Raw genomic sequence first — 25,788 nt, 5'->3', positions numbered from 1 at the left:
CTGGTTGCTTATAGGCACTGATCTTCTACTGAGCTACTTTGTTGGTGACCTTATTGGCAAGCCTGCAGGAGGTGCCTCAGAGTAGAGCACAATGAGAAAAAAAAAGTCACTAAGAACACACCTACATCAATTTTGGAGTTTTTAAGTAGTGTATGATTTGGTCTGAGAGAGGATTTTTCACTATTACACTTTATGAAGGTGGAAAATTGGAATCAATAGTAGTTTGGGAGTACTGGGAGGTACAGCCACAGCTAGTGAATGTCAACTGATCTCCAACTCTCTCTGGAACTTTATCCTTTGCTCACCTCAGTTCTGCTTTGTGATGGCAGTAATGTCATCTGTCTCAATACCTAAAGAACTCTGTGTGTGTGTGTGTGTGTGTGTGTGTGTGTGTGTGTGTGTGTGTGTATACACTGGTTCTAGGACTTAAACTCAGGGCCTTGGTGCTGCCTCTAAGCTTCTCTTTGCTAAAGGCTAGGGCTCTATCACTTCAACCACAGTTCTACTTCCCATTATTTGGTCGTTTTAATGGAGATAAGAGTCTCACAGACTTTTCTTCCCAGACTGGCTTCAAACTGGGATCCTCGGATCAGTAGCTAGGATCACAGGTATGAGCCACTGCTGCCTGGTTCCTTTGATATTTTTAAAGCTGTCTTAGCATATAATACATGCTCAACTCATTGTAGTTGATGAAATGATTGACTGAAATGAGTTTGGTTATAGAAGAACAATATCAGGGATTTCTTGTGAATGTACAGTTCTATATAATGGCTTCAATGGTGGCTACAAGAATCTACACAAGGGGCTGGGAATATGGCCTGGTGGCAAGAGCGCTTGCCTCCTATAAATGAAGCCCTGGGTTCAATTCCCCAGCACCACATATACAGAAAACGGCCAGAAGTGGCGCTGTGGCTCAGGTGGCAGAGTGCTAGCCTTGAGCAAAAAGAAGCCAGGGACAGTGCTCAGGCCCTGAGTCCAAGCCCCAGGACTGGCAAAAAAAAAAAAAAGAATCTACACAAGTGATGAGATCACAGAGCCATCTACTCACACAAACACATGCAGCTATAGTGACACTTATAGCAGCTCTTGGATGGTATTAATGTAATACCATTACATTTATAACTTCTTTGAATTTAATGATTGCAAAATAACAGGCTTAGAAAAAGCTGATACTCAATCTAAAAGAACAATTTCAAGTACAGAAAAAAAGAAAAGGTGAGAAAAGTAGAAAGCATAAAATACCATTATTTGATTTTAATCCAAAAGCACCTATAATTACTTTAAATGGGTATGGACTCAATGTGCCAGTGAAAAGATGTTTATTGAATGTCTACTGCGAGCCAATCCCTGGGATATGTGCAATTGAAGTGCTAATGGTGTGCCAGTGAGCTAAGTGCTGGCCAAGATAGCACCATGAAGAATAATACATGGATGATTGGGGCTGGGGATATGGCCTAGTGGTAAGGGTGCCTGCCTCGGATACACGAGGCCCTAGGTTCGATTCCCCAGCACCACATATACAGAAAACGGCCAGAAGCGGCGCTGTGGCTCAAGTGGCAGAGTGCTAGCCTTGAGCGGGAAGAAGCCAGGGACGGTGCTCAGGCCCTGAGTCCAAGGCCCAGGACTGGCAAAAAAAAAAAAGAATAATACATGGATTAGTTAATAAGTACCAGGAGGTGAAGTTAGAGATTGACAGTGTTCAGGGTAAAACTGCTGGGACTGTGGCATCAGCTTATAACGGAGGAGAGGAAAGGTCTAGGTTGAATAATAGTATTATCATATAACATAAGTCAGAGTCCTTTGCATGGAACAAGGCAAATGAATATTCACTGGTGGCATTTGTTTTTCTTACAAGTGTATTACCTTAAATTGATAATCTAGTGAACTAATCAAGACAGCTACTACCTTAATTTTCTAGAAAAAGATACTGATATACCCAGACAAATGAAATATCTCGCTAAGTGAATCCAAGTTGTGTAGTTCTGCATTTGCAGATATTTCTGTCCTTTACATACAAATATTCTTCTTTGGACTCCAGAATACACAGAGGAAAAAAGGAAAGGGGAATAAGATTTGCTTTTGTCTGGCTTACAGATTTTTCATTTCCTTTTACATTCTTCCTCATCCTTATTCCTCTGACTATGAACAAGTTTTCTCAACTGTGTTTCTCTTGTTCTTGTATTGCTAATGACATACACTTAGTGAAATGCTGGTTAGTGTTTAGGAAGCCTAACTACTCAATTACTGACTGCCATTTGTAAGGTCTCCAAGAATTTTGGATGTGGTCCCAGAACATGAAATGAAAGAAAGCATTTGGCAACAACTTGGAGGTTTTCAATAACTTCCCAAGACCTGCTCCTCTAAGCCAAGGTTCCATTCTCAGTGGTTGCACCTTGAATGCATTCAGGAAGTTTGGGGTATATTTATGAATTGCAAAAGGTTAAAAATCATTGAAAAATATGAATTTTGGTCAATTTTCTACTTTCTGCTGAGGTTTACTTGACTTCCTTGCCAACAGGGACCACAAAGGCCATGAGACCCAAGGGTAGGGGTGTGGGAATTTCCAGGAGCAGGTTACATTGCTCCTCTCTGTCATGGCTCAGTGCCGGGAGCCCTGGGATTTCTGTTGACCCTTCAGCCTGATGGCCTGCAACCTTCTGCTCTCTGTCAGATAGAGTTGGGATTTGTCCCAGGCATGGAATAACTTCCTGTGATTGTGCGAGAGATGACCTGGCCCACAGGATCTCCTTCCATGGCATGTCAACAGAGACAGAAAAGTCCTCTATCTCTGCAATGTGATGGGCCTTGGGAAGAGAAATCCTGAGGAGAAATGTTTAACAGAGATAAAGAGAGTCAAGAGGGCTGTGTTCAAGCATAGCCACACTACATGACACGAGCTTGACCTTCCTCATGTATTGTCAACTAAAGTGCCACTGATATCCTGGCTACTTTCTCATTTTCCCTTGTGTGGCAGAATCTTGCAGGTCATTAAGAGCAGCTAAACAAATTTGCAGGTGTTACATACTTGGGTCACAGATCTGTTAGGCACCAGCATCAGGATGCAAAATAGTGGACTGGAACAATGAGCTAAAACAGAGTGGAGAATAAATACTTACTTTGAACTCAGGTAAATTCTGAAATAGATTAAGAATCTAAAATGCCATGGAAACACAAAAGGAAGTAATCAACTGTGGATGAATATTCAAAGCAAGTATTATACAGAGGAAGTGCTATCATAGGTAAACTCACCAGAATGCTAGGTAGAAGTAGTTATGATGGCTACACAATATTGTAAAGGTATCTGTTGCCACTGAAGCATAACTGACAGATGATTGAAACAATGAATATTATGTATATTTTACCACAATTAAAAATAACCATTAATCAATTTTAACTTCTGTGCCCAGGTTAATACAGGGCACTTGTGCTTAGTTAAGTTCCTGTCTTAGCCATGAAGCCATCTCCCTGACCACTAATATCCACGTACTAGAAGATGAGATGTATAACTAACCTAATATAGAGACTTCCTGTGAGTTGGTTAGATTTTCTTTCTGATTTTGGATTCTTGGCATTCCTTTTGATGAGTTCATAAAGGAGAGTTATGCCAACACATACTCAGAAATCTCTATTACTTTGTGTTTCTTTTTCAGAAACCTCTTTTTTAAGTTGTGGCAGTCACACAGGCCAAACAAAAGAGTAGCTTGTTTAGATTTGTATTTGTCTGGTGTCTAATGAGGTTAGGCACTAGTTCTAATGTGTCATGTGCTTTTGTAAACACTATGTAAATTGCTGTTCATGTATTTTGCTCAATTTTCAATTCTGATATTTATCCTTTTCTAATAATTGGTAATGACCATTCATAGAGCTAAACTAGTTGCTCACTACATGATGAAATATTTTCATACCTTAATCTTCTAAGTTTATAGCATAAGGCCTAGAGAGAAACCAGTGTTTAAGTCATAAACTAAAAAAGCATTCAGCATATAAGAGATACTCTCTACATACATGCTGAAGAATTGAATGAATCAGTGAATAAACACAAGTTTTTAATATAGCAAAATCCCAGTGTCTCTCTTCCCAGTTTTTCTTCCACTATCATGTTTCAAAAGCTTTTTTCCTCCACACCAAGATCCGATTGAGATTCAACAACATTCGCTTTTAAAGATCACATTATTCAATTTTCTTTACATTTAAATACAACACATCTGGAATTTCTTTCTTTCTTTCTTTCTTTCTTTCTTTTTTTTTTGCCAGTCCTGGGGCTTGGACTCAGGGCCTGAGCACTGTCCCTGGCTTCTTTTTGCTCAAGGCTAGCACTCTACCACTTGAGCCACAGCGCCACTTCTGGCCATTTTCTGTATATGTGGTGCTGAGGAATCGAACCCAGGGCCTCATGTATAGGAGGCAAGCACTCTTGCCACTAGGCCATATTCCCAGCCCTGGAATTTATTTCTCATATCTATATTAAGTGATAGTGATCTATAGTTATTTTTCTGTACTATAATATCTTTACTGAACTTGGTATTAAAATGATAGTAACAACATGGAACTAATTGAAAATATTTGCATTTTTTCTGTGAAGAGGATGGGAATTATTTACTTTCACAAGTCCAAAATAGCTCAAATATACAAACCTTCAGAATCAGGTAGCTAACTTGAAGGTTAGTATCTGATGATGATGGTCATCTCTTTTGTATTTCCTTAATAATTTTGACAAGGATAATATTTTGGGGGCTAATACTTTGAAGTATAATTTCTTTGACAGAGTGATATTAGATACTCAGTGTGAAAATTTGGGTGGGATTAAATTACTATTTAAACTACAATTTAATTTGTAATTACTCAGTTCTCATAGTCCCAAACACCAAACTACTACTTTTTTTGTCATTGGAACCCACAGCATAACAGACTTGCTTGTTGTGAAATAGGAAGTCATGAGCTGGTGATGATGAACTGAAATAACTACAGAAGAGGAGGCATCTGAAGGGACAGTTAAGCAGCCTTGCAGTCATTTTTGCTGCAGCAGCCTTTTAGAAAGTAATAATAAGAGCTTTATTTTGGCATGAAGCAAGATAAAATTCTTATCTGCAGAGAAGACAAAATGAGCTGAATTACTTGGATAGAATGTCTCCAATGAAAAGCTTTAGGGCTACAGATATGAGCAAGTCAAACAAATAATCACAGTACATCATGATAGCTGTTGTAACAGTGGGAGATTCAGAGCCTAGGAGGGAGGATATGTTTTGCCCACCCACTCTGCAAGGCAGGGAGATGCTCTTATGAGGCCCTGCTTGGCAGGAAGACAGTATGTTTTAAAGCCACCAGGCACACCCCACAAGGAAAGAAACCCTGACTTTGATGTTGCCCACTCCAGGTCCTTGGGAAATGATGGCACCGTGCAAGTCTACCACAGCCCTTGTGCTCACAGGCTAACAGCTTAGAGAGGGAGACAGACAAGTAAACAGAGGGGGTGCTACACAAGGGAAGGAAACCAACTTTGATCCCTGTTTCCACTCCAACACCCGCCCTTAGCTATAGACAGCAGATATGGAGCCACCCCAGCCGGGGCTTCCCAGCATGCTTCAGGTCCACCCCGCCTGACTAAAGCAGGGGAGGGGAGGAACTCCCACAAGTTTGGCAGCCTTCCTTACTCTAAGATTATGAAAATATTTTCTTTTAATCTTTTCTGTTTAATTATTACATGAACATAATTTTGAGATTTCAAATAAATCACAAAAACTACAAAGGAACAGATTTGCTTTAAAAATATTTACATGCTTAGAGAGGCAAAGCCGAGATGAAAACTATGTAGAGATCTCTATAGTTATCAGTTAAAAACACATAGAAGACTTGTATGAAACACTATGGTAAATATAAATGACCTCATAGGCTGGGTGTGGTGGCTCAAGTTTATACTCCTAGCTACTTGAGAGGCGGAGATAGGGAGATGGCAGTTTGAGGACATCTTGAGCAAAAGACGCTTTTGACACTCCAACCAATGGCTGGGTATGGTGGCATGTGTCTGTTATTCCAGTTACAGAAGCAGCAAAATGGCTGGATGCAGTGGCGCATGCCTATCATCCCCAGAGAAGCTGGGATGCACAAGTAGGAAGACTGTAAGCCAGGCCATCTGAGGCATAAAGTGAGACCCTAACTTGAAACCAATGCAAAAAAAGGTGGGGGGTCGCTGGGGGGGAGGGGAGAGGCAGGGGAAAAATGAGGGAGGAGGTAACAAGTTGGATAAGAAAAGTACTCACTGCCTTACGTATGAAACTGTAACCGCTCTATACTTCACTTTGACAATAAAGAAAAAAGAGGTGGGAATAGAAGTGTGGCTGAAGTGGAAGAGGATGTTTTGTTTTGTTTTATAGTACTGGAGTTTGAACTCATGACCTGTATATACTAGGCACTCTACCACTTGACTCATGCTCCCTCTGTTTTGTTTTCATTGTTTTCTGAATAGGGTGTCACATTTGGCCAAGGGCAGGCCTGGATCATGGTTCTCCTATTTATACCTCCCATGTTGCTGGTATGACAGGTACACGCCACCACATCCAGTTCCTACTGCACTCTATTTCGAAGGTATGCCTTACAAATCTCAGTGCTCTCATTTGTAATGATTTTTTCTAGTTCCATGTATTTTTTATCTTATTTATGTGTGAGTGAAATGTGGAGTAAAACTGGTCATTTAATTCCCCTGCTGGGCACCAGTGGCTCACGCCTGTAATCCTGGCTACTGAGGAAGCTGAGATTTGAGGTTAATGGTTTGAGGCCACCTTGGGCAGGAAAGTCTATGAGACTCTTATCTACTCAGAAAAAAAAGCTGGAGTGGATCTGTGGCTCAAGTAGTAGAGTGCAAGCCTTGATGAAAAAAAGCTCAGGGACAGTGCCCAGGACTGGCACTCTCTCAAAAATAAAATAAAAGGCCAGAAGCGGCGCTGTGGCTCAAGTGGCAGAGTGCTAGCCTTGAGCGGGAAGAAGCCAGGGACAGTGCTCAGGCCCTGAGTCCAAGGCCCAGGACTGGCAAAAATAAATAAATAAATAAATAAATAAAATAAAAAATAAAATAAAATAAATTGGTAATTCACAAATAAAAGAAAATCTTCAAAAAATCAGGCACTAAGTTTTAATATCTTTCCAGAATGCCCCTGGATCTATTTAAGAATGTACCCCCTCCCTGAGAGGAAGCATCACCATCCTTCACTGTATCACTGCAGCAATGAAGCTTCCACTTTATTATCATTTGCATCAAATCATGTCATTTCTTTGCTCTAACCCCTCCAGTGTCTTCCTTCTTCTATCAGAGGAAAAGCTAGTGACCTTATTTAGCCTATGAGGTCCTGCACATGTGCTCCTTCCTATTTCCATCATCTCTCTCACTTCATCTACTTCACTTCTTGTTGAAATATTGTCCATTCCCTCTTTGAATTAAAGGGTGGGGTATGCAAAAGAAAAAATCCCAGGCGCTTTTAGTTCTGTAGGAGTATAAGTGAAAGGTCCTAATAAACCCAAAGCAATTCTCAAACGGAACTGCAGGTGACAATAGATGGAAGTGAAAGCCCAATAAAGGTCAGGGGAAAGGAGCACATGTCCAATATTTTTCTATACTATTACTAGTAAAATATTAGCTGATCCACTTTATTGAGTACTTATGTTTTCCAGGGAGTTGGCTTCCAAAAAATTTGGCATTCACAGGAATCGGGCCACCACTTTATGTCTGCACTCATGATCTGGTTTCCAAACAGGTGAGTGCTTTAATTCTGAGAACTGTGGAAGAGACTTTTCAGAAGGTTTTCCTATTAAGGCTCAATCTTCAATCTCACAAACACCTCTCAGCAGAACTCAGCCAAGGCCCTGATGATACAGCTATTTCTGTGCAAACTGTGTTTTTCAATTTCTGCTCATCATTAACCTGAATTTTGTTCTCTACCAGTCCACGATCTGGTCATCTGGGTCACCAGCTCTACAGTTACTATGAATAAAATGCCTCTTTCTCCTTTTGCTTTTGTTCTCTGACTTTCATCATCTCCATCACTGTCACTCTTCTCATTGTTGTCACCATTCATTTCTTCCCAGAGTGAGTAATCAGCTCAATCAGAAAGGGGGTGGTTAGGGGCTGGGGATATAGCCTAGCGGCAAGAGTGCCTGCCTCGGATACACGAGACCCTAGGTTCGATTCCCCAGCACCACATATACAGAAAACGGCCAGAAGCGGCGCTGTGGCTCAAGTGGCAGAGTGCTAGCCTTGAGCAAAAAGAAGCCAGGGACAGTGCTCAGGCCCTGAGTCCAAGGCCCAGGACTGGCCAAAAAAAAAAAAAGAAAGGGGGTGGTTAGGGCTTCATACCCAAGTGAGTTTCTCCAATTCAGCTTTTGTACAGTAATGAAACAGCTGTTTTGCCTGTATTTGCCTTATCTAGTGCTCCATGTCCTTGGATAATCTCAACTACTCCCATGATATCAACTATTTGTGCTCCAGTGATATTTGGGGCTCCATGTTCTTCTGCAGGCAAATTTATACAAATATTGCTACATATCCTTCAGTTACTTCAAACTCAGTGTGCCCTGGTCTGCATATATACCAATCTCACTGATAAAATTAGGACTTTTATCACAGTGTCTGTAACATAATCACTGTTCAAAAAGACCTTGACCAACTAGTGAGGAAAAAACAATTGAACAGCTATGAATTTTAAGAGTAGTAACATAAGGTTATTGTTCCCTAGCTTAAATAAAAGACCAATAAGCATAAGAGTAAACTGGAGAATAGATAGCTTAGCAAAAGCACAGAGGAAAACTAAGTTCACTCAACAGGAAGCTCAGCGTGAGTCAACGGGATGGCGTGGCTGCCAGAACAAAGCTAATGGAATCTCCAGCTGCCTTCTCAGAAGCACAGAGTCCACATGAGGAGTGATTGTCCTGATCTGCTTAGCGCCGGACAGTCTAAGTCTGGGAGAGTTTATTCAGTTCTGGTACCAGTTCAGAGGAGAATGACAGGTGAGTGAGAGAACTCAGAAGCTTGTTCCATCCTAAGGCATAAACTGTAATTATTTAGAATGGATTATTGCTTTCAAATTCAAAAATAATTAAACATATTCTGTATTACCTCCTTATAGGGCTAATTTCTCATAATCAGAGCTACCACACAATTATTTGGGAAGCACCATTACATAACCTTTTTCCTGCACTGGAAGTGTCCATATAACAAATAGCTGGTGGAAAATGTGGCCAGTATTGGTGTTGTTGTAAATTTGTCTTGGGCTAATCTCACTTTGCAATGTCCCCACTCCTGCTAAATTCAAAATCTGCCTTTCTCATATACTTCATAATTGAGCAATCAAGTCCTATTGTTTCTCTAAATCATTCTCATAATTTCTTTTTTGTTGCATTCACATTAATACCCTGGGCTAAGGCATCATGCCCAGGAAAAAAAAGAGCTGGAAATAAAAGGACACCTGCACTTCTTTCTTTATTTGAGGACTTTTTCATCTAATAAGTTTCTGGGGAAAAAAGAAACAAACTCCACTAATAGAAGGAAGAAATGATGAATAGTTTCTTCTCCAGGTTCCCTTGCAACAAGAGTCCAGTCTGATAGCCCTTCATGACAATTTAACCTCAAGCTTGCTTCTGTAGATTCCACAAGTTTTTAGTTGCCTAACTAACTAATCATCTGCTTACCTGAAATAATATGCTAAATGAAGATAATGGTTTTCTTACAGTGAGATCTCAGTGTCATTATCACAGGATAAGAGAGACTACTATGAGGTATTTTGGGAGACCCTAAGTCAGAAATTTGTTTCCAAAGACAAAAGATGACTAACTAAAAACACTTAAGTTCAAAACATCAACAAAACACTGGACTTTATATGGCAGGTCTAAAAGAGCCTTCTGTCTTATAGCCACAGGCTAACATAGCCCCAAACCAAACCTCAGAGTCTAATACTGAGACTGATCATATTATTGCATCATCTTATGTAGGAAATGGGTGCATGGTGGAGAAGCTTGAGGCCCTAAGAATTGGAATGGGTAGCTTTAGGGGTGTTTGAATGATGTGAGCACTCTATTTTCCCAACTGCCCAAATACCTGGACTACCAAGGAATCAGTCTTCTCAGTCCCACTCCCTTTGACACAGAAGGGAAGGAACAAAGTGGTAGTAGATTTCTCGCCAGCACTAGTTCTGACTTGTGGTTTGGAGTGTTTTTTCCTGGCTGTTTAACCTCAAAGCTGGTTCTCCAGCCCTGTTAATATTTCTGTGAGCAACGCAATATAATTTTGATAAGTATCTTTACTCCTTAAACTCGTCACGGTCAGCTTGCTTGAAAATTAAAGCTCTGACTAATTCAATATCTATATGGAGAATGTGGTCAGCCCAAATCTCCTCATCTCTAAAAGACATCAAAGCAGAAAGAAATAAACAGAATAGGAGAAGTTAAAGAGTTCAAACACTTAAAAATAGAACAAGTTAGTAAACAAAAATCTGTTGCTTAAAAATTAAAACTTAATAAAATACAAAAAACACCAGTAACCACATTGGAATGGGGAAGAGAGAACACAAAATCACAAAGACAAGGAAGAAATTCTTCTGGAAAAAGCAAAACAAAGTAAAAATTATAGGAATCATTTTGTAAAAATATACATACACAAACTAATAACCAGGATAATATACTTTCCCAGATAATTCAACCAAAGTGAGTTAGGTATTGTCCTGCTTGTTCATTTGTATGTCTTTGGGAGTGTAAGGGGAGGCATAGAAACGGAGGAACAAAGGGTAAACAAATGCAGCAGTAATACTGTTGAAAATGAACTAGACAACTTGTGAGTAGAGATGGGAGAGAAAATCTGGGAGAGCACAAGGGAAGGGGTGACATTGTCCAAAAACAAATGTACTCATTACCTGACTTATGTAACTGTAACCCCTCTGTATATCACCTTTATAATAATAATAAAAAATTTAAAAATGTAAGTACACACTAAAAGAAAGTATCAATATGTTCTTAGAGAGAACATTCTGCTAAACTTAAAAATTACAAATCTGGGGGCTGGGAATATGGCCTAGTGGCAAGAGTGCTTGCCTCATATACATGAGGCCCTGGGTTCGATTCCTCAGCACCCCATATATAGAAAAGGCCAGAAGTGGCGCTGTGGCTCAAGTGGCAGAGTGCTGGCCTTGAGCAAAAAGAAGCCAGGGACAGTGCTCAGGCCCTGAGTTCATGGCCTAGGACTGGCCAAAAAAAAAAAAAAATTACAAGTCTGCTTAAAATATTCTAGATTATGGCAATTTTGCAATGTGAGCTAAATATTAACAGTGGTGCCAAAATTTGCTAAAGGTTTATATAAAATAAAGCCAACAACCAATCTCACTCATGAGTATGGATACAAGAATCCAGTATAAAGTGTTAGAATGAATAATCCAACAACATAATCATATAATAGTCAAAGTAGGGTTTAATCTAGGAATATAAAGGGGGTTCGATAATACTCTGTTAATAAAATTCACTGCTTACTAGATTCAGTTTAAGAAATGGAATGTGGGTATAGCTCAATGGTAGAGAGCCTGTCTAGCAAGTGCAAGACTCAGACTTCAAGCCCAGTACTGGCACACACACACAAAAATCCTCAAATGATCATATGTAGAGATGCTGAAAAATAATAAACAATTTTCATCTAAAAAGCAGTAACAGAAATCAGTAAAATGCTTCACAAATATGAAATAATGTATCTTCTCTTAGATCTTGGCAGGAAAACGTTGATGACCTATCTGTGATAGTCAAGATCAAAATATTGATTTTACTGTTTCACTGTTAATCTGTTAATCAATTCACTGTTAATCAATATGAAAATATAACATATAAAAATGATGAGGGGGTAAAGTGATGAAGCTAGTTTTATTTCAAATGATATGATTGTATATCAAGGAAACTCCAAATAATCAACTGAATTACTAGACTGAGTGGATTACAATGTAAGAGGAAAAACTATTAATACATAGAAATCACATTAGACAATCTGGAATAAATGCTGGCCTCTGGTATAAATTCTATCATGTCTGTCACTGTAGAAGCTACAGTAATGAGTATGCCCAGGTGTATCTCAATAGAACCCTCAAAAATGTATGCAGCTTCTAGATTCAGATATGGGATATGTCTGTGGTTTTGTTGTTGTTGTTAACCTGGGGCCAACTCAGTAACATTGTTTTGTGTTATATTTATTTTTGTCTTTTTTTCTGTCATTCTTTACTTCACTGAGATCCTAACAGGTTTTTTTTTAACAAATAAACAGGTATAAGAGCTGTTTTCTAAGGAGCCTTGTGAAGACAAAAATCATTACCTTTAATAAAAGAGTGAAATTAAAGATGTTATGAAAAAAATCAATACCTTTATATAGTCAAACAACCAGTTAGTAGATATAATGGAGTAAAGGTCTAATTACAAATAACAAAACTGAAAAATGCTAAGCATAAATGTAATAACATACAGATAGATAAAATATGAAAAAAACTCACAAAAGTGAACTTTTTAATAACTAAGTTTATGAGTTTCATAGGCATTTGGAAAAAAATGAACTGGACCCATCCTTTATATATGCAACAGGAAAAACTCTAAATGGATAATGGATCTAAGGGAAACAATAAAGTAAAATATAAGCATTAAAACAAGCATAGGCCAGTTCCCTTACAACTACAGGGTAGAAAAGGACTACCTAACATGACGTAAAAATCTAGAAGCCACAAAAGAAAATATTGATAACCTCTTCATTTGGGACACACATTCACACACAACTCCTCCTCTTCTTCCTCTTCCTCCTCCTCAAGCAAAGTCAAAATACAAATGACAAACTGGGAAACTCAATGTACAATTCTTTCTCCCAGAACTGAGACAAAAAAGACAAACAATACAGGAAAAATACACTGGTTAGAGTAAATAAACATAAAAGCAATATTCAACCTCTCTCTGATTAAAAGAACTACATCAAAACTACACAGAAATACCACTTCTCATATATCACATCAAAATTATTTGAGGGTTTGGCAGTAGAAAATATTACAACACATAGTGACAGACATAATGAATATACAGTCTAGAAGTGAATATATAATATAGAAACTATCCAGGTCTAAAGTAAGAACTATTTGAAGAAACAATAGCATAGACACACAACACAAACTATACAACTGTCAAAAACGTTCTTTAGTCAATGACAAGGAAAAGATTCTATGATAGATAAAGAAACAGAGAAAGGTACAGAGGATTTGTACAGTAAGCTACATTTTGTGTAAGAAAAGGAAGAATAAGGAGCTACATACATATGTCCTTATATTTATATCTATAAAGAGATATGAAAAGATGATGGAAAAACTAATAAAATATTTGCTTGATGGATTAAAGTGAGTGATACTTAAGAATTTTGGAAATGTGAGTATATTATCTATTAAACAGCAATTTTAAATCTGAACAAAAGTATAATAGTTGATAGGAAGGAAATGGAGGTGTGGCTTAAGTGATAGAACACTAGTCTTGAGAGAAGACACCAAGTGAGAATGTGAGGTCCAGAGTTCAAGACTTAATACTGGCACACACATAAAAATAGTAATTGATAAAATCAATAAAATTTCCCCAACAGATCCAAGGAAGAATATAAGAACTAGATATCAAGTAAGATAATTTTCTACAAGGGAAGGATAAATGGCTTATATATATAAAAAGATGCTCTGCCTCATGCATATATAAATTTAACTGAAACAGGATACTTATTACCCACGAACTATTAAAAAGTCAAAATACTGACAATACAGTATATTTGAGAGGGTAATAGGGGAGAAATATTTTTTTGTTTTGTTTTGTTTTCTGCCAGTCCTGGAGCTTGGACTCAGGGCCTGAGCACTGTCCCTGGCTTCTTTTTTGCTCAAGGCTAGCACTCTGCCACTTGAGCCACAGCGCCACTTCTGGCCTTTTCTGTATATGTGGTGCTGAGGAATTGAACCCAGGGCTTCATGCATGCTAGGCAAGCACTCTTGTCACTAGGCCATATTCCCAGCCCCCTCACCACTAGTTTTAACAAGAAAATGCTCTTCACACATTTCCAAAGGGTTAATAATAAACCACCCATATAATACAATATAAATGATAATATATAGATTATATATAAGTATAATAAAAATCACTCACACAAAATATTTTGATTTTATTACTTGGCATAAAATTTTAAGTGTCTTGTAATTTTACCTTTTTTGCCAAATATGGCAAACTTCCCGAGGCAAATTTCTACCCTCATTGGCCGCCACTGATCAAAACTCTTGATCAAGACCATCAAATGAGTAGACAATCAAGAATCATCACATGTTTAAAGAGTACAAAATCAGAGTGACATTTTCCAAAAAGAAATGTATTCAATATCTGACATATGTTACTGTAACCCTTCTGTATACCACCTTCATAATAATAATAACAAAGAATACAAATTCAAAAAGTTCTTCCCAGAATATGGAAAAAATACGCTTTCTGCCTCAGAACTTTTGCATTGTTGTTCCCAGTTTCTAGAAACCTATTTTTCTGAATATGTATATGGATAGGAAACAGGAATCTAGTATGCACTAAATAAGATGGAGTAGCACAGAATAGTAGATAATCCAGAGTAAGTGGGAAGGCTGATGTGAAAAAAAACCCAACCAATTAGTAGACTGATCACCAAATGTTTACAGCTGAAGAGGAAGTGAAGTGAAAGCTCAACCTGAGAAAGTGCACTGGAACACATAATATTTGGCTTAAATCTTTTTAATTTGTAGAAACATATTCTATTATTAAATATATAATAGTGACAGCCAAGAAGGAAGTTGGAGAAATTTAAGTGGTAGAGATTCAGTCCCCGAATCAAATAATGTGTTGCATTAAATCAATGAAATGAAATTAGAATTCAAAAGCTGAAAATATGGAAAACCCACTAATATTTGGTTTTTTGGTTTGTTTGTTTTTTTTTGGCCAGTCCTGGGCTTTGGACTCAGGGCCTGAGCACTGTCCCTGGCTTCTTCCCGCTCAAGGCTAGCACTCTGCCATTTGAGCCACAGCGCCACTTCTGGCCGTTTTCTGTATATGTGGTGCTGGGGAATCGAACCTAGGGCCTCGTGTATCCGAGGCAGGCACTCTTGCCACTAGGCTATATCCCCAGCCCAATATTTGGATATTAAACAATATACTTGGGGCTGGGGATATGACCTAGTGGCAAGAGTGCTTGCCTCGTATACATGAGGCCCTGGGTTCGATTCCCCAGCACCACATATACAGAAAATGGCCAGAAGTGGCGCTGTGGCTCAAGTGGCAGAGTGCTACCCTTGAGCAAAAAGAAGCCAGGGACAGTGCTCAGGCCCTGAGTCCAAGCCCCAGGACTGGCAAAAAAAACCCAAAAAACAATATACTTATAAAATGAAAGCATAACATATTGGAATTTGTGGATTGTCACTAAAGCTGTGCCATGGGGAAATTTATAGAACTAAATGTCTATATTAGAAAATAAGAAACGTCAGGCTCAGCTGAGAATATGCCTAGTGGCAAGAGTGCTTGCCTCGTATACACGAAGCCCTGGGTTCAATTTCCCATCACCACATATATAGAAAAAGCCAGAAGTGGCGCTGTGGCTCAAGTGGCAGAGTGCTAGCCTTGAGCAAAAAGAAGCCAGGGACAGTGCTCAGGCCCTGAGTCCAAGGCCCAGGACTGGCCAAAAAAAAATGTATTTATTAAGTTTATATTTTTTCAAATACAGTACTAATTTTATTTCAGAACACAGGCTAACAACCCTTTCCAGTGTATTTGATATTTAATGGTTTCATTTACTAAATGTAAAAGACTAAGCACTAAATGTGCTTTGTTTGTGTCATGATAAATCAGAGTAGATACAATATTTAGTTGGAGAAGAAAAAGTACAAGTTAACAGTAGATTCTTTGTTTTTATCATCTGCTTGTTTTATTGCTCTTTTATCTAATTTATGTATTATTTCTTATCTTGTACCCTGTTTTTATCGCTTGTTGTTTTCTTCCCCTCATTTATCTCTTGTTTTTTTCTCTTCCCTCCCTCAAGTTCATTTTCATTTCTTTGGTTTTCTTTTCTTCAAACTTACTTCTTCCTTTTTACCCTTTCCCTGACTCTTTTATTTCATTCCTTTATAATGATTAATTTTGCCTCTATGAACTTTCTTGTTGTGCTGGGTATTGATCTCAGTAAAAAGTCTATTTTTTAATTTTTTATGATTTATTTTGAGAGGGTTTGAACTCGCGGCTTCCAACATACTAGGCTTTACTAGGTTTTACCACTTGAGTCATGTTTCTAACTCTTATTAAACTTTAACTTCATAGCTTATTCTATATTACTTTGCTCCTTTCTTTCCAGTGGTTATTGGTGGTGTAAGGGGTTATCTTTAACGTGCTTCATTATATTTTTGTGTGTTTTGGTGCTGTTGCTGTTATGGTTATTTGCTTTCTCTTCTCTGAGTGGGCTCTCTAGAGAAGGCTGTTTTGCAGGGACACTCTAAAAGACATATCCATTCCAAGAGATGTGCCAATAACATTATAGAACATAAGATAGATATAAAGAAAGGCAACATAACTCTTCTAAATGTTGCTTACTTTTTGTGTGTGTGCCTTTCTGGGGCTTGCACTCAGGGCCTGAGCACTGTCCCTGAGCTCTTTTACTCAAGGCTAGCACTTGAGTCACAGTGCCATTTCGGGCTTTTTCTGAGTAGTCTATTGGAGATAGGAAGCTCATGGATTGCCCAGGCTGGCTTTGAACTTTGATCCTCAAATCCCAGCCTCCCAAGTAGTTAGGATTACAGGCGTGGGCCACTGGCACGGGCCACCAGTGCCTAACTTGTTAGCTACTCTTAAATAACCAAATCCAAAGATATTGTGAAAGGGTTGACATGCCAGACAAAGAACTTTAGCGACTGATTTTTGAAATGATTTATAAATTAGAGGGAGGTAAAAATGATGGAAGTGGTGACTTCAAAATTCATTGCACACATAAATGGACATGTTGCATTGTACCCCCTTTGTACAACTACTTGACAAACGTAATCTCAAACAAGTGGAAGACATCACAGCAGTCAATTCAAGTGAGAAATTCAGTAAAGTGACAGAGACTCTGAAAAAATGGAAATCTCACCGGGAGCCAGTGGCTCACACCTGTAATCTTAGCTACTCACGAGGCTGTGATCTGAGGATTAAGGCTCAAAGCCAGCCTGGGCAGGAAAGTTTCTGAGACTCTCATCTCCAAATAACCACCAGAAAATGGGAAGTGGTGCTGTGGCTCACGTGGTAGAGGGCTGGCCTTGAGCTGAAGAGCTGAGGGACAGCGCACAGGCCCCGAGTTCAAGCCCCATGACTGATTTTTTAAAAATGGAAATCTTGAAGTTAAGCAGCTCAGTAAATCAAAAAAGCCAGTGGAAAGCATTGTCAATAGATTAGACCAAAGAAAGAATCAAGGATTGAAGACAAAGTTGAGAACATATTACATTCAGATGACAATAAAGAAAAAGAATTATGCAAGCATGACCATAGCTTACAATATCTCTGGGCCAATGAAATTATAGTAGAAATTTCCCCAAATCTAAGGAAAACTTCAAGAGAGAAGATAGAAATACAAAATACGAAATTGTATAACTGTTTAGGAAAACAATCTAAAGGAGAAAATCTTCAAAATTTAGGCAGTTAATCCAAGTAAGTCTTAGCACGCCACGTGGCACATATAAACTTTCAATACAAATTATTATTTTATCATGTTCATGTAGCATTCTTTAAAAGTGAGAAAAACATAAGTAAGCTAAATAAATGTTTAACAACAAAGAACTTGATGAATTATGATACAATTATAAGCAATATTAAGCAGTGGTTTTTAAATAAATGACATCCAAGTGAAGTATATCCTAGGATATCAAGGCTGGTTCAAAATTAAAAAGTGAATCAGGGGGAGGGGAGGGGAGAATGAGGGACGAGGTAACAAATAGTACAAGAAATGTATCCAATGCCTAACGTATGAAACTGTAACCACTCTGTACATCAGTTTGACAAATAAATCTTAAAAAAAAGTGAATCAGTTAAGTGGAGGTGTGGCTCAAGAGGTAGAGCACTAGCCTTGAGTGAAATAGCCAAGCAAGAGGTAGAGGTCCTGTCTTCAAGTCCCAGTACACACACACACACACACACACACACACACACACACACACACACACACAGAGTGAATCAGTTTGGCGGTATAGAAATGGCTTAATTAAGAAAAGATATTTATTATAGATGTATAGAAAGTATATTCAGATCTATAATCCATTCTTTGTACCAGTCCTGTGTGGTGTTTCTGTTTATTGCTTGTTTTTTATTCTCTCAAAGGTGGAGCTATACCACTTGAGCCAAAACTCCACCTCTGGCACTTTAATGGTTAAGTAAAGTCTTACAGACTTTTCTGCCTGAGCTGGCTTTGAACCGTGGTACTCATATGTCAGTTTCCAGAGTAGGTAGGGCTACAGGCATGAGCAACTTCCACCAGTGGGGTTAATTTTTCTTAAGTTGTAAAGTTTGTATTATGGTTCATTTTTTACATACAGATTCCATTTATTCTTTTGCCACTTTTGGGTAAACTGTTTGCTCCATTGATTTATTTTTGCAATTTCATAAAAAAATCAATTTATCATATTTATTAAGGTGAGAGTTCTCTAGTCTGTTTCACTGAAGTAAATCTGTATGTACTCATGTGGAAATATATGCAGAATCATGAAAAGAAAGCAAACTGCATGACAACTAGCATAATAAAATCTAGAATGTCTAGAATTATAAGAGAATAAGAGGAACTTTCAAGGGAGGGTAGGACATGAGGAAACTTTTCGTTTTATTCATTGCTACATTGTTTAAAATTTTACATTAGGAATTTTTATTACTGTGAAACAAACAATAGAAAGGAAAATAATCACTCAGTTTGAAAAAACTGATAAAAAATGAGTTTCTTAGTGCCTTGTCTCATGGAATCAAGTGAAAAACAATGTACTAAAAAGTTTTAAGCACACTGAGCTTCTATTTGTAATAGCAAACATTGATGGACTGCCAACACAAAGAACTGAGTTATTGTCCTAGTTGTGTCATGAAATAGCTTTATCATATTATTGTGTTAAACATGTGAGACCATGGACTTCTTGAGAACTGAATCAAGTCTTTTTTTCTCTGTTTTCCCAGCTCAGAACATAGGGAGTAATTCACTGTTGACACCTAGTTAAGGGGCTAAGGGAGAAACTAGTGATAGGAGTTGAATCAAAAGAGCTGTGAATAACAGCCTTGGTAGACCTATGAAAGTGACACATGACCGCCATCTAAAGGGAAAAAGGATTCCTGCAGACCTCAGTGATGAAAGGAAATAGTTCTTTTCAGGCACAGGGGGAAAAAGGGGAAAGAGTTTTTTAAAGACTCTGACTCTTCTTTGGAAAGAGTTCCAATTGTGGACTTTGAATGTTGAGGATTATGTTCTGGAATGTTGATAAGTGGCATCTTGGCTCTCTATTTTAGGTTGTATGATATCCGTTGTTGCCATAGCCCTATTGCATCCCTGAATAATAAATGACATATGACAGTGGATTTGCACGTGTAGATTTTCCCAAATGTATGAACATAAATTTCTTAAACCACTGTTCTGAGGACAAGATACAAATGTGGATTGGGGGGAAAAATCACATATATATCCTAGTAACCATGGTTCTGGGGAGAAGATACCAACGTATAGTGGGGGAAAAAATCATGTATACATTGTAGTAGGAACAGCCACTTAGAGACATGTGTACATTTATGCATCTTGTTGTGTGTGTGTCTGTGTGTGTTTGTGTACATGATGCTCCTAAGGCATAAATGTTGTCGATGAGCTTTTATTGCTCAAGGCTATTGCTCTGCCACTTGAGCTATAGCTCCACCTCTCTCTCTCTGTCTCTGTGTGTGTGTGTGTGTGTGTGTGTGTGTCTGTGTGTGTTTGTGTACATGATGCTCCTAAGGCATAAATGTTGTCGATGAGCTTTTATTGCTCAAGGCTATTGCTCTGCCACTTGAGCTATAGCTCCACCTCTCTCTCTCTCTCTCTCTCTCTCTGTCTCTGTGTGTGTGTGTGTGTGTGTGTGTGTGTGTTTAATTGGAGATATGAGTCTCATGGAGTTGAACCTGCCAGAGCTCATTCAAAGCATGTCTTTAGATGTGGGCCTGTTGAATTGGTAGGATTATAGGTGTGAGCCGTAGGCATCTGGCTGCCTATATGCATCTTTAATAACTATGTGCTAAGTGGAATAACATCGTTCTAAAATTCTGTTCCAGAGTCTGAACAACAGAAACCGCTTCCTAAACCCGCTAAGAAGGCAGTGTCTAGGCCATGCTCATGACGAGCTCTTGTTATAATTTTTGATGTACTGACATATTAATAAGTTATTTTTCTAGAATCCCACCTCCTGAATCTGTACAGAATATGTGGTCTTAAATGGAGTGAGAAAAATGCTGGTGACGTTTGGCTGAAGCAGAGACAGCAGTTTGAAAGCTGTAGGGGAGAGTTGTAGGTCGAATTGTATTTGGGGTGGGTAGACACGGACTGGAGTTGGAGACAAATTAGGAAGTTTGAACAAGATGGATTCATTAAGCTATTCTCAGCGTTAAAAGAAAAAGAAAAAAGAAAAAGGCTCTAATATCTATTTATATGTAACTCCCGGGGGACTGAAGTGGTTCTTCCTAATGGCTGCAGAATGCTTAGTAGCGATCAGGTCTTTATGGAATGCTTTTTTAGTATGTTCTCATGAGAGGAGAATGGACTTTTCAGCTGTGTGTAGCATATTTAAACCTGTAATTGGATGTGTCGGGCGGTATGATCTTGCAAGTGTCCCTTATTTGTGAATAGTAAAAGTCGGTGGTTCCTGCTGGACTAGCAAAGCGCGGTGTCAGCATAAAGCAGAAGCCGAGAAGCGACAAGATGAGGAACGCATTGGGTCGCGGAGTGGAGACAGGAGCGTCGGAGCGCAGTAATACAAGAGCATTCCTTCGCGTCCTGGGGGAATGCAGGAGCTTCCCGGCCTGCTCCCCCACGCAGGTTTCCCCGGCCCCAGCCCGGCCCCGTCGGTGCACCGTGGGGCTCAGGTTCACTCCCCGTTTGAGACCCGGGCAATGTTTCGAGATGTGTCCCTGGCTGCTCCAGCGCTCAGAGCCGCGCGAGGGGGTTCAGCCCGACCACCCTCCCTGGGCCACGGGCACGGTCCGCGGGCGTGTGGAACCGCTGCGCCTGGCGGGCAAATGCCCCGGGCCCGGGCCGCTGCGGGGCACGGCGCCCACGCCGCCTCGACGTGCGATTTCGCTTTCCGTCCATCGGCCTCGCCTGCAGCCCAGCGCTGGGAGCGGCTGCGTTTGGCGCGCCCAGAGCCCCGGGGCTCCCGAGGCCACAGCGCACCCGCCCCGTGGCCAGGGACGCGAGGACACGAAGGCCACGGGTGCGGCGGCCTCCCTACTCACGTAGCGCTGCAGCTTCCTCTCAGGGGGCGACTTGACGAGCCAGCCGGTGCACACAGCGTCGCCCGCGCTCATCGTGGCCACCGCCGCTGCTTCCTCCAGCTGGGCTGGCCGCCTGCGGCAGGAGGAAGTCTGGCCAGGGATGCCGCGGGGCGGGCCCAGCGCCCGCCCGCCCGCATAGCGCCGCCCCGAGCGGCCGCCGCAACCCCCACCTCCTGCAGCCACGGCCCCCGGGGAGAGCGCGAGCGCCGCCGCCGCCCGCTGGGTTGCCCGTCGCCCGACCCCGACACTGCGCGCAATTTCAGGGACCCTCCGCCCTCCCAACAAGTGCTGTGTCCTCAGAGGTTGTGACCCGAAAGAGCGCACACGCGCGCGCACACGCACACGCTCGCTCTCTCTCTCTGGCTGTCTCTCGCTCCCGCTTGGTCACACACACGCGCGTGCGCCTGCACACACACACACACACACACACACGGACTTAATGGGCCCAAAAGAAACGCGTTGCCTCCATCCCCATCCCCGATCACCCTCGACATGGAGGGCTAGTCTGCTGACCTGGGGTGGGAGGTGGAGGACACTGGAGCCAACCCTGTGACCCACATCTGCCATTTATATATACCTCAGGAAAGAAGAAAAGAAAGACTCCTCTTTGACTTCCCTGTTCCACTTGTTTGCCGAGTACTGGGGGTTTTGTGCCCCTCCTCCAGACATCATTGTAATCAGCTATGCAAAGCGCTTCATTGGCATCTCAATTTTGCAGGTAAGTAAATGAGAAATACCGCGCAGACTCCCACACTTAGGAAATCATCCATCCCCAAGCACCACCCTCTGCTCCTCATGTACATACATACTTCAGAAATGGAAAGGCATCCATGATGTGGGCATCATCTATGTCATATGCAGTGGCATTGGGCCAATCTTTCCCCTGCTACGAAGCTTTACACTCAGAAATGACACCCAGGGAAAAATAATGTACAAAGAACCTCTCATCTCACCACAGCACATCCTACAATTCCTGGAAGAGATAACTGTTTTTGGTTTTTTGTTTGTTGTTGTTGTTGTTTTTATGATACAGTTCAGGTCACTCCACAATCACAGTTAGATGGAGAAACAGAATCCACTCTACCAGTTTCCATCAGGAAAGGATTAATTTTACTTAGGTAGGTACTTAACAAAATTATTGGCAGTACAAGAGCATTGGGATCAGGGGACATCCTAAAGTTTGAGCTTCAAAGCATACCATCAGAATGCAGATCCAAAGCTTAAAGACTGTTTCTGGAACAAAGCTAGACTCCAGCTGTTGTGACTATTCACATCTCATAACCCACTTCAGTCTCACCACCACAGGAACCACCTTTCAAGCCTCACACCAACCTCAATAATTAACCACACTCAATTAATATGCAGAAATATAGACTCAACAGGATACTAAATCTCCCTTTTAAGCTTTTCCATCTCTCCAATTATAAACAGAGTGAAAAAGAACTTGACACACACAGAACACACCTGCAGCTACTCAATATTACACTCCCTCTTTATACAAAATACACTTACCATAGCAACAGCTTATTAGCACAAAACTTACTACTACCCTTCCTAGTAACTAAAAATAAGCCATGTAAAATGAAATATCAAATGTTCCAAAAGTCATTGTACTTAACTCTACAGGATAGTTATTCCTCTCCATACTATTCCTATCCTACAACCTAAACAGGAAACATGTAAACCTAAATTTTCAACTTTTACTTGGTCAGGTATAAAAGAGTGTCAAAAAGAAAATAAAGCTCACATGAAGAGGAAAAGAAAGAGGAAAGGAAGCTAGAACTAGAGAGAAGGAAATAAGGAAGAATGAAGGAAAAAGGAAAGAAGGAGAAAAAGAAGGAAGGAAAGAAAGAAAAGAAAAGAGTGAGTTACTACTCTTCATTTATATGACTGGTCATGACACAATAATTGTCATGTATAAATTCTTTGTTCCATTACTCTCCCCCCACTCTCCAGCCAGTAATGCTGCTCAGAATTCTTTGCTTAGTGACTGAACCAAATCTTTATTCCTACTTAGTCCAGATCCTCAGTAGTCTTGTCAGGACATATCACTACTAGAGGATTCCTTGGATTGAAAATAGTCTCCTTGAACCCATTGTTTTGTTTTGTTTAAAAACCAACTCTCTGTATCCAGTTAATCAACAAAAACAGTTGAACAAGTTCAGGAAGAAACATGATTTGCCTTTTGGTTCAGTGGCATAGAGAATACCAAATGTCCAGCTTGCAGTCTCAACTAGTAATATGATAAAAACAAAGTTACATCCTTGGTGGAAAGATTCCTTCCAGTGGTAGCCAAGACCTAGTCAAAGTTGTGGGTATACAAAAAGAGTGTATTCTTAGAGTGTATTGCTCATGAGGGGGCCTGCTCCAACTTCCAGCTCTTGATTCCTGAGCTTATCAATTCTGGCTATGGATAAATAATACCATATGATGGTCACTAATTCAGACATGTTTGTTATGTGAGGTATTGCACTGTGAATAACAGATTCTGTAACTAGGACCGTTAACAGAAATGTGGGTTTGAAAAAAAAATCTCTGAACAAAGTTAGTGCCTATGAAACTGAAACAAATTGTTGCTCCTGTTGGTCTCAGCTGTTGGCAGGTTGAGCGTGGTAGCCGTGGCTGTGACCATATCTATTGTTACTTGACATATCTTCTACTGTAGTTTAAATTATGTGAATTACTGTCACAATTCCAAACCAAATATTTCTCAATTCATTCTATGAACCCAGTGTTACTGTGATATCAAAACTAAAAAGACAGTTTAATAAAGAAATGGAAACCATAGACAAATATGCCTTATAAACATACAAAAATCCTCAGCAAAATATTGAAAAATAGAAATCAAAACATACAAAGAAATAACAGAATTATACATTGTAACTTAGTGGGGCTTATCCAAGATACATGAGCCTTGCTTGATATTTGAAAAACAGTCATGGCCAGTACACCTGATGCACATGACTATGATCCCAGCTACTTGGGAAGCAGCTAGCAGAGGACTGAAGCTCCAAGCCAGCCTAAGCATAATGTTAGACAAACCATATCTCAAAAAAATGTGACTGTACAAGCTGTGATTCCAGCTACTCCTCTTAGGGATGTCCAGACCTTAGGTTTTTCCAGGCAAAATGAAAAGTAAACTAACAGGACTTGAGCATGGCTCAAGTGGTATGAATTGGGAGAGAACCAGCAAGTGTCAGGCCCTGTGTTTAACCCCCAGTACTGCTCCTCCAGATCAGTCCAATTGGTTACAGTAACAGGCAGAAGAAGCAAAGTTGCATACTTACATTAAGTAATGCACAACAAGCATTTGAAAGAATCTAACATCCATTTATACAAAAACTCGCACTAAGCTAGAAGTAAAGGTAGAGCTTCCTCAACTTGTTAAAAATCTATAGAACTGGGCTGGGAATATGGCAAAAGTGCTTGCCTCGTATACATGAAGCCCTGGGTTCGATTCCCCAGTACCACATATATAGAAAACAGGAAGAAGGGGCGCTGTGGCTCAAGTGGTAGAGTGCTAGCCTTGAGCGGGAAGAAGCCAGGGACAGTGCTCAGGCCCTGAGCTCAAGGCCCAGGACTGGCAAAAAAAAAAAAAATCTATAGAACTACAGGCCCACAATGGTCCCTGCAGGCATTTATGGAGGTAGAGGTAGAAAGACAGCCTCCACAAAAGCAAGTATTTTTATTCATTAGTACTTACCAAATGAAAAAAGAAAGTCCTATAGTGCCCCTCTTCTGTAGTGGAACTTAATTACATATGTATTGAAAGATAAAATTGTGTATTTCTGGGGCTGGGGATATGGCCTAGTGGCAAGAGTGCTTGCCTCCCATACATGAAGCCCTAGGTTCGATTCCCCAGCACCACGTATACAGAAAATGGCCGGAAGTGGCGCTGTGGCTCAAGTGGTAGAGTGCTAGCCTTGAGCAAAAAGAAGCCAGGGACAGTGTCTCAGGCCCTGAGTCCAAGCCCCAGGACCGGCCAAAAAAAAAAAATTGTGTATTTCTACCTCAAAAAATCTATCTAAAAAAAAAGACTATCACTTATGTATTTAGTGATGACATACAATACTATCCTCTTAAAACTGAGAACATGACCACCAACACCAAAAGAAAGAAGTAGAAAGTATTTGTAGCAGGGCAAGGATATCTACTTTTAGCTAATGCAATAGGTAATAGAAGGGGAAGAAGAACATAGTCTTGATTTAAAGATAACAGTTATCTTCAAAGAAAATCTCAAAGAATCTGTAACAT

The 25,788-nt window shown here is 40.0% G+C and overlaps 1 protein-coding gene across 3 annotated transcripts in view; it reads right to left on the bottom strand.

The window, feature by feature from the left end:
- Positions 1-21,596, bottom strand: part of Gab3 (GRB2 associated binding protein 3) — a 63,583-nt gene extending 41,987 nt beyond the window's left edge. For all 3 annotated transcript variants that reach the window (XR_007209377.1, XM_048336362.1, XM_048336363.1), the window contains exon 1: positions 21,496-21,596. Coding sequence is in view for 2 of the 3 variants with exons in the window: in XM_048336362.1 (XP_048192319.1) it covers positions 21,496-21,567 (72 nt within the window). In the remaining variant the exon portion in view is untranslated. The remainder of the gene's footprint in view (positions 1-21,495) is intronic.
- Positions 21,597-25,788: the final 4,192 nt, after the last annotated feature.

Source organism: Perognathus longimembris, chromosome 28, assembly GCF_023159225.1.
Source record: "Perognathus longimembris pacificus isolate PPM17 chromosome 28, ASM2315922v1, whole genome shotgun sequence".
NCBI classification, from domain to species: Eukaryota; Metazoa; Chordata; class Mammalia; order Rodentia; family Heteromyidae; genus Perognathus; species Perognathus longimembris.
The sequence above is the reverse complement of the archived record's forward strand: the minus strand, read 5'-3'. Positions and strand labels throughout refer to the sequence as shown.